We start from the raw sequence: 18,322 nt of genomic DNA on the forward strand, positions 1-18,322 counted from the left end.
AATTAATTAAATAAATGAGATCGTACGAAATAATGAATTGATTACAATTATTTTACAGGCAGTGCAAAATTAATATATTTATAATTATTTGAAATTTTATATAAAATATATAAAATTTATCTCGCATATATAAATCATGTATTTAATATAATTATACCTGTGCCATTAACGATGCCAATTCAAAGGCGAGGTCGCGATTTAATGGAAACTTTCCTTGTACAACTTGTTGATTCACTTGATAACATAATAAGAGCCTCTCCTTGTCTGTTTCCATCTTAGCAGCTTGCCGCCAGTAGCAACGTGATTTGTATGTCAGTTGTATCACTCGGGTATTTTCAAATTTTCCCGAGCCTTTCTCCCGTAATGCGGTCTCCCACTTTGAGATAATATCGCACAGCTAAAATATAAGTTTAAATCTTAAAGATTCATCGAATCAATGCTGATAAAGAAGTAAAATTTTTATATTCTATTAAAAATTTTAAATTATTTCGCAAGTTCAAGTTGAAATACACAAATTTGATTTCGTAAATTCTAATACTATGTATTTTCACGAATAATGTGATAAGTATATGATGAATTTTATCTCATCGTTTCACAGTTTCATATTTCATTCATTTTTACAATTTTACCTTTGCTTGTAGGTCGATGAAATGTTCGAGGTCCTTTTCGATCGGATCATCGCTGAATAGCGTGAAGCCAGATTGATGAACGTCCCTGCAGCCGATTTCTTGATTAAGGGTGTTCAGAAATTCCTCTATCGTCGTACTACCGTCGAAGCTCACGACTTGATACGTGCCATTGAGAAAGTGAACCGGTATGGCATGCGGCAATGAATGATGATACGGATTCTTCATTAGTATCGACAGTACTTCCATTCTCGAGGGTTTTACCTCTCTACCGCCATTCTGCAACGTTCTCTCCAAAGCTCGCTCGCAGTAAGCCGCATATTTGCCGCATTCCGTTCTAGTGTAATGCGTAATGTAACGTGATACAGAATAAAACAGTGTTAAATGAGTATTATAATTGAATCGATCATTGCAGAAGAGATGAATTTCTTGAATTTTTTAGACTATTTATAACACAAAATTTGTTAAAGTGGATTCTATCTATATATGTTTATCGAGAATTAATTTTATCATTATTATACATTTCAAATTCTAAGCCAAGCAAGATTCGTGCATGATCTGAAAATCTCTAATTATATATTTGCACAGAAAAGAAATGAATGAAAAATGTATGTAAAATATGGATAGAATGATATTATTAAGATTAATGAATCTAATAAAAGTCCTATCTTATCTCAAGCATTCAGAATCATAAAGATAATAGTTTTAAAGCTTCCTCATTGGATTTATAATAATTTTGAAGTTGATGTAAAATCTTCATTTCTTCTCTCTCTCCTTCATATTTATCTTTACATTTAAAATATAATAGACTCAGAAAATGACGTAAATGAAGTTGCCAAAACTCTCGCTTTTCTGAGAGATTTTTCTTCTTATGTTTCTTCGCAATGATCGAATCGTTCCTTGGGATCAGCTCTCACTCACTTGCTGTCGGCATTTCTCTGCAGATGCAGTTTCAGGTACCACAGTAGCCGATTGTTTCTGGGTAGAAAGAGAGAGACGGCGAGCGCCAAGAGCTGCCATCCCTGGATAAGCACGTACTGCGCGGGATTAGTTTTGCAGTCCAAGATAGTGGAGGTTGAGTGGCCCTGCATGAGCGGAGGACTGTGAGAAGTCGAGGCCGTTGATTGTGCGTCCGCATTTTCACCGCTGCCATTTGCCGCGGGACTTTGCGTATCGCAGGTGAAGAGCGATTGCGTGGCGCAGAGGAGGAGCTGCTGCAATGGTATGCTGGCATACTACTACGTCCCTGAATATTATATATATTCAGCCAATCCTATAGCTTACTACTTTTCATCCTCGTCAAAAGGTAAACGCGTTAACGTTTTACTTGCGTGATTACGATTGCAAAGCTATGGCAATTGATCAAATATCTATCTCGATATTCGCATTTTATTTTATATTCGTTATTTTATCATTTTTCTTTTTATTATATATACATTAGTTTTACTGTGTCTTATTATTTTGTAAATAGATATTCATTCTCCATGTGTGTACGCATTATGCGCGTGTATATTTTGGAAAAATAGGAGGATTAAAAGAGAGAAATAGAGAGATATATGAATTCTGCCAAATTAAATTTTTGTTCTTCCAAAGAGTGAGAATTAGTTCGAAATAGTTGACATTCTCTTTTTTCTCTATTCATCGTATTAGCACTTAAATATATAATATTTAATAAGCACAAACACATCATTGAACAAACAATTTTTGGTACAACAGTGCCTTTACATCTTTAAGAACTTGAAAAAATTAATTTAAATTTAATTTTCTCAAATTCTCTCTACTAAGATAGATTTTTTCATTTTTCTTCCGTGAAATAAAGTATAATAATATTTTTTAAGTGCATGTGGAGTAGAAAAAAAATTGCTTTGTGATATTCTTGATTTTTCTTAAAGAAAATAAATTACTTATTCTCACTAATAAAGAACTAAAAATAAGCAGAAAGAAAAAAATTCGAGATTATTTTTATAATATAAAAACTAAAAGTTTATAATTTTGGAGAATGAGAATCTCTATTAATTTCCTTGAATATATAATGATTTTTACTGATACAGACTAGGAAGTAAATTTCATTTGAATTAATCATATATTTCGGTTAGTAAATAAGCACGAGAAATCGAAATTTCAACGCATAACGTGTTAATTGAATAAAACGCGTATAATAACTCGGTATAAACCCTCAAAATCGCAAGAAAAATGTGAATGAGAAAAGCTCTTATATGCTTTTAGGCCACGTGAATCAACCGCACCAGCTGTAAAGCGTTGCGTTTACGTTTATTGACGTTATATGAGACGAGTGAGGCACTTTCCCCGTAATTTTGCGTCAGCGATGCAATATTCGTGAATATATCCATGTACTATGTATCTTTTTTCAATATCTTTAGGCAAAGGAATGAAAAATATGAAAGAAAAGAGGAAAAGTTGACAGAGAGGAAAGAGAGAGAAAGGAAAAGAGAAAAATCGAAACAATACAAAAATCCAAAAGATATTTTTAAGATGTCTAAAACACGTTTTTCTTTTTAGTTTGAAGCACTTTTTAAACATCTTTGTACTTTTGCAACATCCTTTGGACATTCATATTGTTTGGAGAGGAAGGGAGAAGAGGTGAAAGGTAATGGATTACAAATTTCACTTGTTAGAATAATCTATTCCGTTGATAAGAATCTAAATCTTTAAGCAGCATTCAAACAGAGAATATCCAAATAACTATTGCAACTATTGCAAAACGGAACTCATGAAAAATTGGAAAAAAAGGAATCTATAAAAATGTTTTTCTGTGTGTGTCCTCATGTACACCAACATACCATTCTGCAAGTGTGCGTGTGGCGCGAAACGTATTTTGACAGATCTCATATTCACAGGAAACGAGTAATAATTACTGTCTGTACTTTGTAACGTACGCAAGGATTAACAGAGATGATCGATAAACATCTATGTCGACTATAATAATATCATGAATCGTCGAAATATGTTCGGCTCACATGATGGACGTTAGGGTAATTTGATCGGGTATGATGTATAAATATTAAAGTATATGATAAAAAGTAAAAGGAAAAACTTAACACCATCGTGATATGTAACAGAATTGATAAATGCATGCGATTTTATATAAAGTGAGAGCCTAAGAGACAGCACACTTAAAGCGGCAAATGAGAATTAAATGTGTTGAATGATTGTTAAAATTAAAAATTGTCGTTGAACTTGGTCAAGTATTATTACTGCGATAGAACGAATACACTTTTAAATATTATCGGGTGGCATTCTTAGTTAAAGCATTCCGCTAAACCAGTACTCGTCAACTTTCACGCCCAAAAGGATTATTTGTAATACTTGACTAAGCATATTCAATGTACCATTTTCCGCGTTGAAAGAAATATCGTTCTCGACTGAATATGATACCATCATCGGAACATGAAGTGATGAATGAGATAATATAGATGAGATCCATCCAAGTTTTGATAAACGAATGATCGATGGGTATTGCTCTAACTTTAAAAAATGGTACAGGATGGTTGAGTGTTTTTGTTAAACAATAAGCAGGACTTACAACGCGCGCAGTACCCAGTGACACAAGTCTGGCGGCCTTTTTTACCTGTACGCCCAGACGATGTTGCGTGTGACGACTTGTCTGCTTTACCAATGCACATATAAATTCAGATTGAAGTTCAGGCTGATCTAGGCATTGTTGCAATGCGTTTTGTGCTAGAACCACATGGTAGTCGATACCTGCTTGCTCTACTGCCACTGACATAAATAGTTGACAGGCCTGTGACGATTAGACATATGTAAGATTATCAATGATACATTAAGCCTGTTCCCTTTAGCTACATTTTTACATTTTTTTCTACATTAAAAGTAAAAAAATCCATAAAAAATTCATATATTTAGATTATAAAACTGAAAGGTTAAAAAAATATAGCTAAGAAAAACAGATCTCTTATTATAGAATATTGCTTATAATTAAAGGCGAGATAAGTGACGTTTATGTTACCTGAAAATTGAATTAAAAATTTATATGAATTTCATAAAATTCTTAAAATGAAAAAAATATATTCATATTTTGGGAACAAAAAGAAAAATATATATATATATATAAATTATAGCTCTAGCTATACAAGAGCATAATATACAATTTGTATATATGATAAAACATTCGAAACAATTAAAATTTTTAATTCTATTATAAAAATTTAGGCAAAAAAATTTAGCACAAGTTATAAATAAAGTAATTGCGAAAGAATTGATAAGGAATCGTATCAACCTTGAAAAGCTTTATGGCTTCGGTTTGCAGGGATTCGGAAGTCAGACTGGTCAGCGGACTAGTGATGCTCTCTTTCGTGTGCAACAGCAGAGGATGCCGCCACAGAACGCAACTGGGATCACCATCGGTTTCCATTAGTCTTTGCACCAGTTGCTCGTACTGCGTACCCGCGCTCGGTCCACCGCCAGATACCACCGTCAAATGATAAAGCCAGTTGTCCTTATCCTGTTTATGTGGCATCAGTAGATATGTCGGACCCTGATGCGTGGGAAAGATGCCGATCGTTCTCTCGTGTGGGCACTCGGCGTCTCTCTCTTCACTGTCGCTATCCGACACGTGTTCCACCTCCTCTACTCGAGCGTCCCTCATGTTAATTTGGCCGATAGGATTCTAGAATAATTCAAAAATAAATTGAATATATCAAATATAACATAAGTACATTCAGAAAAACACAACATCTATGCCATTATTGTCAAATAAGCAGCATAAGTTTATCGAATAAGAAATGATCAGTGAATAATTTCTTGATATGTGCAACATGATATAATCTTAATAATATAATATATTTATAAGTAATTAGTGTAAAAGATCATACGAAATCCATCCTATATATTTTGTAAATATATAGTATTTCCTTGTTAAACGCTTGTCAAGACGCATAATCGATTAATATTCAAGCAAATTCAGCGATCATTTGTTCAACATTGCCACTTATTACATAATCGTACATTTTCCGAATGCATTTTGAAATAATATATATTCGTAGATATACTCACCGTATCGCTGGGGCACTTAAAATAAAGGAACATCTTGCCGATAAGAACGCACCAACATTTTTTTGCATGACCATTTTTCACTTTTGTCAACCAGCCTTGTATCGTTGGCTTGTTATCTTCCTTGCTAAGCAGAAGTTTCGTTGCGTTTCGCCTTTGCACGTTTTGTAACACTCTTATCCAGTCTTCCATCGTAGCGATACAGTCCGCAGTCAAATAATATGTCTTCTTACCAGTGGCTATTTCGAAAGTGGCTGCACCTTCAGCTCTGTTAATCCTGAAAAATATACAAAGATATATGAAACTATTTCTACGCGTTTCTAGTAAGAATTAGAAATTAAACATATTCGAAAATAATATTAAATATATTTGAATTAAAAATTAAATCTATGTGTATATTTTTCCATGTGTTATGTATAAACTATTCTTTCAAATTTATTTTTCTGTTAAAATAATTTGTGTGAATTAATTTTAAATTCTATCTTATATTGCAAATAAATACCTGCACACTTCATCTAAGATTATTTGGCCTTGTGGTTTTCGATTGACATCATTTTGGCTTTTCCAATACGTCAATACTCCATTTTTCAACACGAACCATCGTTTTCGCCAAGTTTTTAATTTGCCACCCAATTTTGCCAAATGACCCGTCTTCTCTAGCGATTCCTGTCTCTTTGGACTTTCGCCGGAAACGCGCATCAGCAAACTAGGCATACTGGATTCTAAAGACGTCGAACTGAGCGCGTCGGGAGGTATCGCATAATCTTCAGATAATCCTGACTCGAGAGAAGTATCTGCAAATCAAACAAACTTAAAGTTGTTGGGTGTCAAATATTTTGTGCGTGTAACTGAACATTTTCTTTTTTTTCTAAATACTTGATTAATAATTTATCTTCTTTTAAAAAGGAAATATAATATTAATCAAAATGCAAATAAAATATTATTTTATAATTATTATTTTTAATACAAAGAATTTATTTTGAATATTTTCCTCTCTTCGAAAATAAATGAAATAATTTTAAAAATGTCGATGAATGCTTTAATTCTTTTCATCGCTACACATAAGCGATAAAAGATGTTAGGATTATTTATCTTATCGTAAAATGGATAGAAGAAAAATTACGTTAATCAAACTCACCACGTTTTACACTTTTACTAGGGGACCCGCTAGAACTTCTTTTCGCGGGGCTCAGACTACTAGTGGTTTTAATACTTTTTGAAGGACTGCTTCCGCTACCGAGGGAGGAATCCGTGTTGTCGGATGAGCTATTAGTAATTCTGGTATTGGTCTCGGTTTGATTCGGATGTTCCTCGCCGTCCGAACTATCGTCAGAGCTATCGCCGAAAGGCATGGATCTGATTTGACTGGCACGTCCTTTGAACAATCGATATAATAATGATAAATGTAAATTTATATACGTCACATTATAAAATATTAATTAATTATCAAGTGCAATTTTTGTTATTTAATTTTTGTTATGTCATTTCCTGTATATTTTTCTTTTTATGCTGATTCGAAAAATTTAAGTAGTATCTTTATAATCTACCTTTGACCGTGGCGTATACTGGAACAGAAATATCGCAGTAGCCTTGAGAATTGTGTGCCGTCAAGTTGTGTCCCGTGGCTTGGGAATGCTTTGACGAACTCGTGTTGGTCATCGTGGAAGGTGCCGACTCCTCGTTTGTCGGTGGACCGATGCCAAGGCCACCGTCCGCTACCTATAAACAGTTACCGAGATTGTTAGACAAGAAAAGAAAAGGAAAACTCGTTTCAAAATTAAATTACTCAAATAAATAAATTTATCGAATTAATAAAATCGAGATTTATACAAAAGAATGTTTTTTCTTTCAAGATTGTCGCAAAGACTGCAAATAAACAAGTACAAATTTTACGCAATTTTCGCTATAGACGATGTAACGTCTGAACGATCGAGACTATCGTCGCTACCTGATATATTTTCGCCTCCCAGCTGGGAAACCTATGCAACGGCGGGGTCGGCGGACGAGGGCCTTGCCCGCTTCCCTGCAGCCAGTTCATACCCTCTCGACTAGGCGTATATATCTCGGCATAGTCGTGCACCGCTTCCGAGCTTCCGCTGTCTCTGCTCGCCTCCGAGACGCCGGACATATTCGGCAGCATCACTAGATTCTCCACCGCTGCGGCTAATTCGTCGGACAGCAGACTAAGGAAGGATAGAAAGAAGCGGCAAGTATAAAGCATAGAATCAATTCAATTGCTCTCTGTACGGTGTATTGCGTGTGCGCGCGGCTCTTTAAAATCCACTAATGTCTATTAAATTATGGATGCAATAAATTTGATTCAAACATGAAATAAATGTGATGTATAATAAACAATATCACACACAAAAATATGAAAAATAAATGGTACATTGATGAGAGATAAATAATAGATACATGTGATAACAAAAATATAATAAGAGGAGGGTCGACGGATCCCCTCAGGAAGTCCCAGGACGTTACAGGGTACCACATTTCGAAAACTCGGGCGCCGCTATTACGTCGTGAGGCCTCCCAAGGAGAATTGAGAGCCGGATACATTTAGTGTTTGTAAGAGTAAAAAGGATTTAGCCTCGTATCGCGCCAAGCGTTTTACATTCCGCGAGAATGAATGACGGAGAGGAAGCTTTACCTCGAATCCATGTTGCTGGCGGCGATTCCTCGTTGAATGGTGCCGCAAGCGGACAAATGTCTTCGGTGCTTCGTGCTCGTGCTTTGTGGTTCTGCCACGATGTTCTGCACGCACTCTGGTACCGTCTGCGGCGTACCCTCCAGACTTTCTGATCGTCTACGATCGATACGTAAGGTGGGATCCACTTCCAGGGACAGCGACGCTCTCGTTGGTGCCTGCGTTTACCAAAGTTTTCGTTAAGAAACTATTTCGTCTCTCCATCAAAGTTCCAAAGTCAAATAAAGTAGAATATTATAAAATATATTTCTTTTTTTTTTGCAAATAAGTAACTACGAATAAAGATATTAATTTGAAAAATATATTATAAATTAAAAATTGATATTGATGTTAAAAAGAAAAAAACGCGTCAATGACCGGAACTATTCCCCAAGAAACGAAACTTACAGGTGGTTTGAGTCCGATATTGGTTATATGATTGCGCAACAATTCAAGCTGCTGGTTGCACTTATTATTTTGTTCTCTCAAGTGTTGGTTCTGCTGTTCCAGTTCTCTCAACTTATTAGTGACCCATTCCTTTATTCTTGCTGCCTTCGCTTCCACTTGCCTGGCGTCTTGCAGCCGTAACTGCCTCTGTAAACGAACAACGATAACTGCTCGATAAAATGACACAATCTGTGATATTACTCACTCGAACAATCATCAGATAACTCAAGGAATTACAGATAATCTAGAGTATCCAGGAAAGAAATCGTAATAATCTTTGAATAACGAGAGAGAGAAGTAATACCTATAGATATAAATATTATTAGATAAATGCAATCGTGGTCAGGTGATTACTTATTTGAATAGTAAAATTATCGCTTTTCAAATCATTCAAATTCCGTGATAATTGCAATTGCAGAGGATTACTTGATAGTTAATAAGATAAATTTAAAATATTTTTTTGGTATGTTTTCGAAAAATAGATTCCTGTAGTAGACTATGAAAGCTTTACCTGTTCCTCGACTTGAGTCTCTAACTTTGAGATGCAGGCGCAATGGACATCCTCGATCTTGTCATTTTGTGTCCCGGAGGTCGACGGTAGCGAATGCGGCGGAGAACCAACGCCGGATGTGCTCAGGCAGTATTCACCCTTCACCAGCCGCTCCTCCATCATCCGTACCTAAAAGCAAATAGTGCAGGATAAGCGAGAGTTCAATGCTTTATCGCCTTGTGCTTCTTGGCGACAATGAATTCAGTATATGGACGTGCATAATATTATCGATATTATATAGAATGTTTCATGAACCTAGCGAGCTACTTTTCATCTTTTCTTCGTGAAAACGTCAAAGGACATCAATTGATCATTTTTCTATACCTTTGAATAACTGATATCTTGAAATCATAAATCTAACCCAAAATAAAATCCATTTAAAATTAAATAAAGTTTATTGTTTGCAATTTTTTTTGGAAACTTAGAGTTCACGAAAAGAAGATTTTCAATTTAAGTTTTATCGCTGGACTTTATTTAATTGTTAGAGATGATAATTCTCTTATGTATCACACATACACACACAAAAATTTATAAATAAAATCTATACATAATATTTCTAAAAATATTTTTCAATGTTTATCGTTGTGTTTTCTCACCACACAATTTATATAACAGCTTATCCGCTAACAAATCATACAGTTCACATACTTTCGCTAGTTCTTCGTCCAACAATCTTCAAGAGCATCCAATCTTGCTAATAGAATAAGTATCATCGCCGCTAATAGAGTCCAACGAACCAGATAATTGTCAGGAAATTTTGCTTGCTCGCAAATAATTGCGAGTCAAAGACACCGCACAATAGTTATCGAAGAATCTTTGGTCTCCCGAGAAGAAGAATGGCAAACCAAAGATACCAAGGAATTATCACAGAAAAAACTGCTTGATAATGAATAATCGCGACTAGAGACACTAAATAATTACTGTAGCAAATAAGTAACAAATACTCGGATCAAGCGAAACTATAAGTCGAAATATGTCATATCAATCGTCATGTAAAACAATTACCGAGAGAATTCGGATGACTGCGAATAATCGCGAACTGAGGACACCAAAGAACTAGCGGTATATCAAATAATCGTACGCGAAAGTAACGGAAGCTCACCATGGAGTCCGTGATAGACGAGCGATTTTAGCGGAAAAGCGCGAAGCAAAATTCGCACGAGTGCGTAAGTAAAATGACACGTTGCGTTTGCGTGCGTTATGTTGCAGAGAGAGAGAGAGAGAGAGAGAGAGAGAGAGAGAGAGAGAGAGAGAGAGAGAGAGAGAAAGAGAGACAGAGAACAAGAGAGAGAGAGAGAACTTTGTGCACGCCGGGGGAGGAACCCTTCCTACAGCGCGTACCGTACGTACGTATGGCGTTTACACACGGTATATATACGCGAGCGACGAGCTACGAGTTTCGTAGAGCAGCTGTCAAAAATCGATATCGCGCGCCTTAACGGCACGATGGAATAAACGGCGCGAACGGGAACGAGCGTTCTGGCCACGGCGACTAGCCGAGAGAGAAAGGGGCTTGAGAGAAAATCAATACGGGGAAATCCTCTCTCTTGCCGAATGTTTTCCCGAGGCATGTGCCTCTCGTCGTCGTCGTCGTCGTCGTCGACGTGCATGTGCTACCCGACTTATATCGATCTCTCCCCGTCTCTCTTTCGCGCAACCCCCGGTTTCCTCTCGCGCGCGTCCGTCTTTTCTCGCTTTCGTCCTTGCGGTCTTTGCGATGACGCGACGCCGGGAAAAGGGAATCGACTTCTATCCTGGCGAAGTAACGGTTAATTTTCTAATAATTAATTTCGGCGCTTTTGTGTAAAGAGTGAGCGATGTACAGGATGCCTCGTCACTGTTACATTCGTTTAACGATGAATTTGGAGTAGTTGACTTCGTGTCAACGAAAACATTGAGAGCGATTATCATTTTTTATTGTAATTGTTCAAGTTTTTTAATTTTTATTTTTTTACATATTTTTTTAATTTATATATTAAAAAAAATTAATTTATTTTAATAATGTGTAAATCTCTAAAAGTAATTGTGTAAATTTTATTATATGTAATTCTTCCTTCATTTCTATCTCATGTATAGAATTTTATATTTTGTAATAAATTCACTTTTATATACTTTACGTTTCACAGGATTACATATAAAGTAAATAATATACATAAAAATAATTTAATTTTAATAATTCGATTAAATCATCAGCGCTTCTGCTGCCATCACGGTATCTTACCCCGGTTAGATGCTGCCATGGTAGATGATTTTTTAAATTTTAGCTCTAATTCCTTTTTTTATTTTTGCGATTCGGATGATATTTCACGAAATACAATCCCTTTGTCGGAAGTCGCGAACCGAAATTTCAAATAAAAAAAAGAGAAGAAACAAAAATGATACGACAAATTTCGCGGAGAAACACGTGCAGAGAGTCTTGTCGTCTATTCGCCGATGAAGATCGCGCCGAACTGAAGCGCGCGAAACGAACAAACACCGAAGGGTACGTAAACTGCGGGGGTTTTCTAGAGGCGGTGAGTCACACGTTTGGCTCATGGCCAATGGGAGAATTTGTGGATGCTACTCGTATGCATATACTTGCGACGCACAACCACCGTGGGTCAAGCCGATGACCCTGAGCTAAGCGAACTCGCTCCCTAAAAGCGTCTGTGATAACGGTAATCGGAGAAAAGGCCGCGAGTGCCCAAGATAAGAGATATCGGGAAAAATAAATTTTCCAAACAATTAAACGAGAATTGATTGAAATTTATACAAGCGTATGGACGTGCAATCTCTAACAAAATATGTAGAAAAATATTTGATTTCCACTTCACCTAACTTTTCACACATTGGCTGTTTCAAGAGAAGAACCAAGCTATAGAAAGGACGACTTGGAACAGAACTTTAACCGCGAGTGTTGCTCTCCTTTTTGTCTTGGGAAAACGTCTTGAAATTTATCGATCTGCTCCATTTGTTTCTCGTTAGCGCAGGCTTATAGGAAGAAAATGAAAAGGAGGATTCGCGAAAACGATTCGCGCTTTAATAGTAGGTGAAGTTGGAATCAACCATGTTTGAATACCCGATATATGTACAGGATGTGTGAATCACCAATTCCATGATTCATAATAATATGTACAGGTCTTGTTTTTTTTAATAAATATATATGTGTTTTAATTGTTTTACATCTGTGAAACAAAAACTGCAAATGTTATTTTGAATGTATACATATATACATATATGTGTATGTGTGTATCGAGCATAAACTTAAATTATAAATATAAATATAATTAATATAAATATAAATTAAATTATATATATAATAATTATATACATAAATTAAATATAAATTAAATTATAAATATAATTAATTCAGAAAATAATAATTTATTTTGTTGAAGGATCTATATTACAATTTAATATTTTAAAAGCTAATGTAAATGCTCATTCATTTTACTTTCAGATTATTGTTGCGAAGTTCATAAAGCAGAGATGAAAAATCTCGACACGACGTCTAGTGTCGTAATAGAACCACAAGCGTCTCGGCAAAAGATACCCATGACACACGATAAGGCTGCTGTATATTTTATAATGCTTATATAAATTCATACTACTTATATATTCCAAAATCACATTGCATACAACAGATTTACAAAATACGTTGTAATATGTACATGCATTATGTGCAGAGTATTGGTCAATATGCTCCTATTTGACAAATATTGATTCGCTCTGCCACGTAATTTCCCGTGAAATATGTATGACTATGCACCGTTAAAACCACCTGCTACAACAACCGATAAAAACATTCTATGTGAGAAAAAAATTTTTAAAACAGAAATATTTTTTTTACAAATAATTGCTCTTTTATATGCAGTTTTTTCACAATTTTATTCCCGTGTATAAATTTAATGGATCTTGCGGCTTGCGTAAATTTAATAGTTTTTTTCTGACATTAGAATATTATTTTAATATCGCATTTTTTTCAGTGTAGAAAAAAATATATCGACATGAAAGTGGCTATTTTTGTAAATAATTAAATTTTATTTCGAGAAAATGTGTAAATTCTCTTTCTCGACCTTATTTGATGAATATGACAAACCAACTCAACAGTTTCATAAGATAGAGCCCTACTCTGAAAGACACGCAGGTTGCGAAGAGACGAAGTCTGCATCCTCGTTTTATTTAATGCACGTCGGCGGGAAGTGAGGATTACTCATACACTGGCTGTAAGCCAATTCTACATGAGACGCGACTCATTAAGCCACAACCAATATATCTCGTTCAAGCGCCCCTCGTTGTAACTCACGATACGTGATAAGACTTGCCGTTCCTTTTTCACGTTAATATTATTATATATTTCTAGACACTAACGTTTTAAGATATATTTTCAAAAATATGATTGTGAAGTCGCATTCTCCTCAGAATAATTAATCTAGAAAATGTATGTATTAGATATAGTACACGCAGATTATATCGCGGAAATTATTTTCGCGTGCATCTGCATTTCTTACGAAATGAAATGAATCATTAAAAGCATATCAATCTCATTTTCTAATGTAATTTTCATTAATTTCGACCGACAGTACATTACGTCAATTTTTGCATTTTTATTGCCACAAATAAACACGGAAATTTTATTTTCGCGTAGTTACATGCTATTAGCATCAAAATTTAAATTCAACGAAATTATATTAATTTGAATCGTCATATCAATCAGTTCAATTTTCATGAAATCTAATCTCATCGTAATTATATCAAATTTTATTTCTGCTGCAATTCTAATCGATTTTATCTTTATTTTCGATGATGTAATATCCGGTACCCGGGCTCACTTCGATCGTTGCAATTCCCAATAGTGGATAAACACGCAGATCACTTTTGCACGTGTACAGAATCATGGAAATTAGACTCGTCGAAATTATGCGTTCGATTAGCGCGATCGCATCAATTACCTTTCATTGATGTCACCTGGTGTGAGCCATAGTTCCTCGCGCACGGGAACAAGAACCGAGTACAACGACCTCGACCTTCGACGGACGTGGACGGGCACACGACGGATCCGGTGCGGTCGTTCGACGGATTTCCGAGAGACCGAGGCGTCGATTGTCGCGGGGGCGAGGATATCGCGCGATTCACCGTCGCGGATGCACGTGGTGTTGGCGAGTGTCAATTTCGGGGTCATAACAAAACGACGACCTGGCCGACCGGTCGCACGGCCATCTTGCTACTCTCCCTTATCAGTCTATCTTGCTCTCCCTCCCCCTTTCTTCCCTCTCTTTCGCGCCTTCACCCTTTCTCTCTTTCCTTCTCTCTTTGAAATACCGACGAATACCGACAGACACCGACGCATCTGCAGTTAATCGATATCTCGCCCTCCCCGAGGCGAGGATATCGGTAACAAAGCTACCCCGTTTACCCATTTTTATGCGGGATTTTAATTAACAGAATAGGGGAAGAGGGTCAATTTTATCGGGTTGCCGTAACAGAATCCGTTCTGTTTGCCAATTAAAGTTAGAAACGAAATTACGCGCATAGTTTCGAGAAGTAATTTTTTTCCATCGAATTAATCACTTTTGATGCTTTAATATGATTTTTTAAAACACTTCAAACATATAATTTTATTCAAAAATACAATTTTAATTTTCCTGCGGTTACTATTTTTTATTTTCTTTACGTTCTATTTCGTACAATGTAAAATTTTTGTATAAATTTAATAGATCAGTCGTCTTGGATATTCCAAATACTAATATTGCAATCAATAATTAAGAACACGAGTTTTAATATTAGAAATATCAAAAAAGATTTGATATCGAAAAGTTTCAAGTATACTTGTATAAAAGATAGAAACTTTGGATTGGAAACAAATAAAAGATAGAAACAAATGTCATTAATGTCTAGATTGATGACAATTTGATGTGACTCGTAATTACATTATGATAAAAAAGAAAAATAAAGGTGTCAGAATAAGAAAGCAATTATTTTGAAATTTATATAATTATAATGCATATTTTTTAACATATAAATTAAAGATATTTTAAGTAAATTTCGATAAAGTATAATAATATTCCAAAATTAAAAACAATGAAACATCGATAATGAGAATGTCGGTGTTCGAGAATGTCAATTATTATTATTATTATACGGAATAATCCATGGTAGAAATAGAAAAAAGAAATCTTTTAAAAAAATCTTTTTAATCTAAAAAATGTCAAAAAAATATATATCAAAATTTCCTCTTACAATTATTATTTATACCTTACAATAATCGAAAATAAATAAAAAAGATTATAATGCTTGATTTTCAATATGTGACATCCGTATAATAGATCTTACATATCTTTTCTTCTTTATCATGTTATTCAGAGATAATTTTATTTCCTTCAATCTTTCTTATTCTTTATGTGAAATATTTTCAAATTTTTCTATAGTTTTTTAATGCAATTTATATTAATTACTGATTTTTTTATTCTGAAACTATGCAGAATATAAAGAAAAGTAATTATTATATTATTTTATGAAATTGCATTACATAATATTATTTTTTTGGAATCTATCAATACATTTTCACATCATCATTATAACAGATATATCAGCAAAGTTAAAAAAATTAGCAACTTGCCGCCGTTGCCTCCGGCTGATAAATCGGGGTTTGTAGGGTGCACGGAGGGGTATTTTGGTGGCTTTCTGTCGGTAAAACTAGATGATATGAGGGTAAGAAACGTACGGGGTCGTACAAACAGATCGACTTGTCGTCGGTAAAAGAACACTGTGCCAGTATACGGTATAGAACAGGGGTAAACAATCCTAAGTAAAGAACACCGGGGTTGGTAAGATGGAATTTATGCTGAATACAATCTATCTGTCACGTATAATTAACTTCATTTTAGTAGGGTGGAAACTAGCTTGCACAAAAAATATATATATAATAATGTGCATACTTCTATGCATTTCATTAATTTAATATAGAATTTAAATGAGAGAAATAAAAATCCAAATATTAAATTTAATAAAGTAAACTTTGAATTTATATTATCTCTCTTTGACATTAATATTATATTATATATTCTATATCTCTATCTTTTTAATCTATAAAGATATTGCTGCAATTTTTGCTTACCTTGTCTTCAGCTTCATCCGCTCTGCCCTCTGCTTCTAATACCCGCTGTTCGAGTTCAGAGAGCTGAAACAAAAAAGAGCATTGTGTTAGTGATATCACTAATAGCATCTTACACAAGATTAATAGCATTTTGAATAACTCGACTTTTAATTATAATTTTTCTCGATCTTACTCGTTACTTGAATAAATAGCATATTATAATTTTAGAATATGCTAATCGATTATTTTCTTCTTTACATTATTTTCAATATTTTGATAAGAGATAGAGTTTTTCACAAGTAATAAAATCATCATTTGGATATACAAAATGTGAAATAATTATTTGCATACATTTCACGATTCCAATAGTTATCGAGGACAACTGATAAGAGCTTTCAATATGTTGATAACGTGTTCTTGAAGTGAAATTTCAAGTCTCAGAAAGTTCGACAGATGTATAAGTAGTTCAATATTGTTTAATTTCATGAGGGAAAGTTTCATCAAACTTGGTTAGGTCTATGGACGAGGTTCTATGACAGTTTAATAGATATAATAGAGCGAACTCGAGGACCAACTGGATTCAACTGAGATTGATAACAATTAATGACAATTTTACGCGCGAAAATCTCATTAAAACACATAATTTCGTGTCCTATTATTTTTTTAATAACAGATTTTTTTATTTAAATGACCATTTAAAAAACTTATTTTTTAGTTTATTTTATTTTGTAATTCATTAAGTTATTTGTTATATCTTTATGATTGTCAATATTGATAATTGAGGAAATTTGTAGGCATTTTTAGATAAATGTTAAAGATCGAAATGGTCTTTCCATTATATTATCAGGAGAATTGACCTGTCTACACGCATCTCAAATGACTCACCAATTTTTTACAATTTTGCATATTTCTTTCTCAGATACAATCCTCCTGTTTTTACGCGGTATTTTGTCCGTCGAGCAGTGCGTAATCATCAACTCGATTCCGCTGCAATAATAAGAGCAGCCAGCGAATATAAAGAATTCGTGTTTCTCCTCGCTCGGGCGAATAAAGCGACCGTGTAGCGATCTCGTCTTTTTCGAGGAAGATGGATTGGTAGCAGGAGGAAGAAGAGGAGGAGGAGGAGGAGGAGGAAGCGCAAGTTGCAGCACGAGGCGAGGAGCGGAGGGAACCAGGATCTCATCAAGGAGGGCGCAGTTAGCAGCATCTGGCGTCGAAGAGAAAAGAAAAAGGCAAAGGGCCATGAGAGATGAAAGGGTGAACGACAAAGAGAAAGAGAAGCTGAAGAGAAACCTAGAAACGTTTCTCTCTCCTAATGCGGAGGGGAAAACGCGCGCACTTTCTCGGCACGTTACTCTCACGACATGTCGCTGCCAGAAAGGGAAATCCGCGACGTAGGGAAAGGGCGACGGGTGGACGACTGGTACATTAGGCGCAGGGGAGAAATGCGCTGCTGGGATCTCTCAAACTGTCGTCAGTGCGTAAATTTCGCTTTTTGCGATGCCGAGATGACACTCGGAAGGTGTCCGACCGATTTAATCTATGAAATTTCAGACAGCATGTGTTGTATATACATATATATATATATATATATATATATATATATATATATACACACACACATATGTATCTGTATCCTGTATATCCATTTATTATTTATTTTACCTCTCTACATAATCTATAATCTTTTTTAAACTCTTCACGAACGAATTTATTGAAATCGAAAAAGATTATTTTATATTTTTTCAAAATATATTTATATTTATTATTAAACAAAATAGAAAAGAATTGAAAAATGTTTGAAATTCCTGATAAAAATAATGTTCACATAGTCGATGTTTATGATATGTGAAGAGTTTAAATCTTAATGTGCAATTTAAATTAATTTATTATTTAAAATTCTCACA

At 34.8% G+C, this 18,322-nt stretch overlaps 1 protein-coding gene and 1 long non-coding RNA gene across 10 annotated transcripts in view; one reads left to right on the forward strand and one right to left on the reverse strand.

Moving 5' to 3' along the window:
- The window catches only part of LOC145975976 (uncharacterized protein CG43867), a 65,896-nt gene that overhangs the window by 3,509 nt on the left and 44,065 nt on the right, over positions 1-18,322 (reverse strand). For 3 of the 7 annotated variants that reach the window (XM_083106750.1, XM_083106757.1, XM_083106756.1), the window contains exons 3-16: positions 16,437-16,499; positions 9,302-9,469; positions 8,752-8,937; positions 8,308-8,522; positions 7,606-7,840; positions 7,205-7,376; positions 6,796-7,032; positions 6,160-6,451; positions 5,661-5,934; positions 4,885-5,274; positions 4,171-4,389; positions 1,548-1,840; positions 630-963; positions 158-397 (exon numbers count right to left, since the gene is read on the reverse strand). In XM_083106750.1, the coding sequence (XP_082962876.1) occupies positions 158-397; positions 630-963; positions 1,548-1,840; positions 4,171-4,389; positions 4,885-5,274; positions 5,661-5,934; positions 6,160-6,451; positions 6,796-7,032; positions 7,205-7,376; positions 7,606-7,840; positions 8,308-8,522; positions 8,752-8,937; positions 9,302-9,469; positions 16,437-16,499 (3,318 nt within the window). The remainder of the gene's footprint in view (positions 1-157; positions 398-629; positions 964-1,547; positions 1,841-4,170; positions 4,390-4,884; positions 5,275-5,660; positions 5,935-6,159; positions 6,452-6,795; positions 7,033-7,204; positions 7,377-7,605; positions 7,841-8,307; positions 8,523-8,751; positions 8,938-9,301; positions 9,470-16,436; positions 16,500-18,322) is intronic. The other 4 variants (XM_083106751.1, XM_083106755.1, XM_083106752.1 and 1 more) reach the window with 4 other exon arrangements.
- Positions 552-3,365, forward strand: LOC145975982 (uncharacterized). Of its 3 annotated transcripts, XR_014440142.1 has the most exons (4): positions 552-935; positions 1,571-1,848; positions 2,853-3,234; positions 3,304-3,365. It is a non-coding gene; the product is annotated as an uncharacterized LOC145975982 (long non-coding RNA). The 3 variants fall into 3 exon arrangements; XR_014440141.1 differs by having other exon boundaries at positions 2,853-3,365; XR_014440143.1 differs by having other exon boundaries at positions 3,147-3,365.

Source organism: Camponotus vicinus, unplaced genomic scaffold (genome assembly GCF_025532165.1).
Source record: "Camponotus vicinus isolate PSW18456_S1 unplaced genomic scaffold, iyCamVici1.0 SCAF_8, whole genome shotgun sequence".
Taxonomy (NCBI): domain Eukaryota; kingdom Metazoa; phylum Arthropoda; class Insecta; order Hymenoptera; family Formicidae; genus Camponotus; species Camponotus vicinus.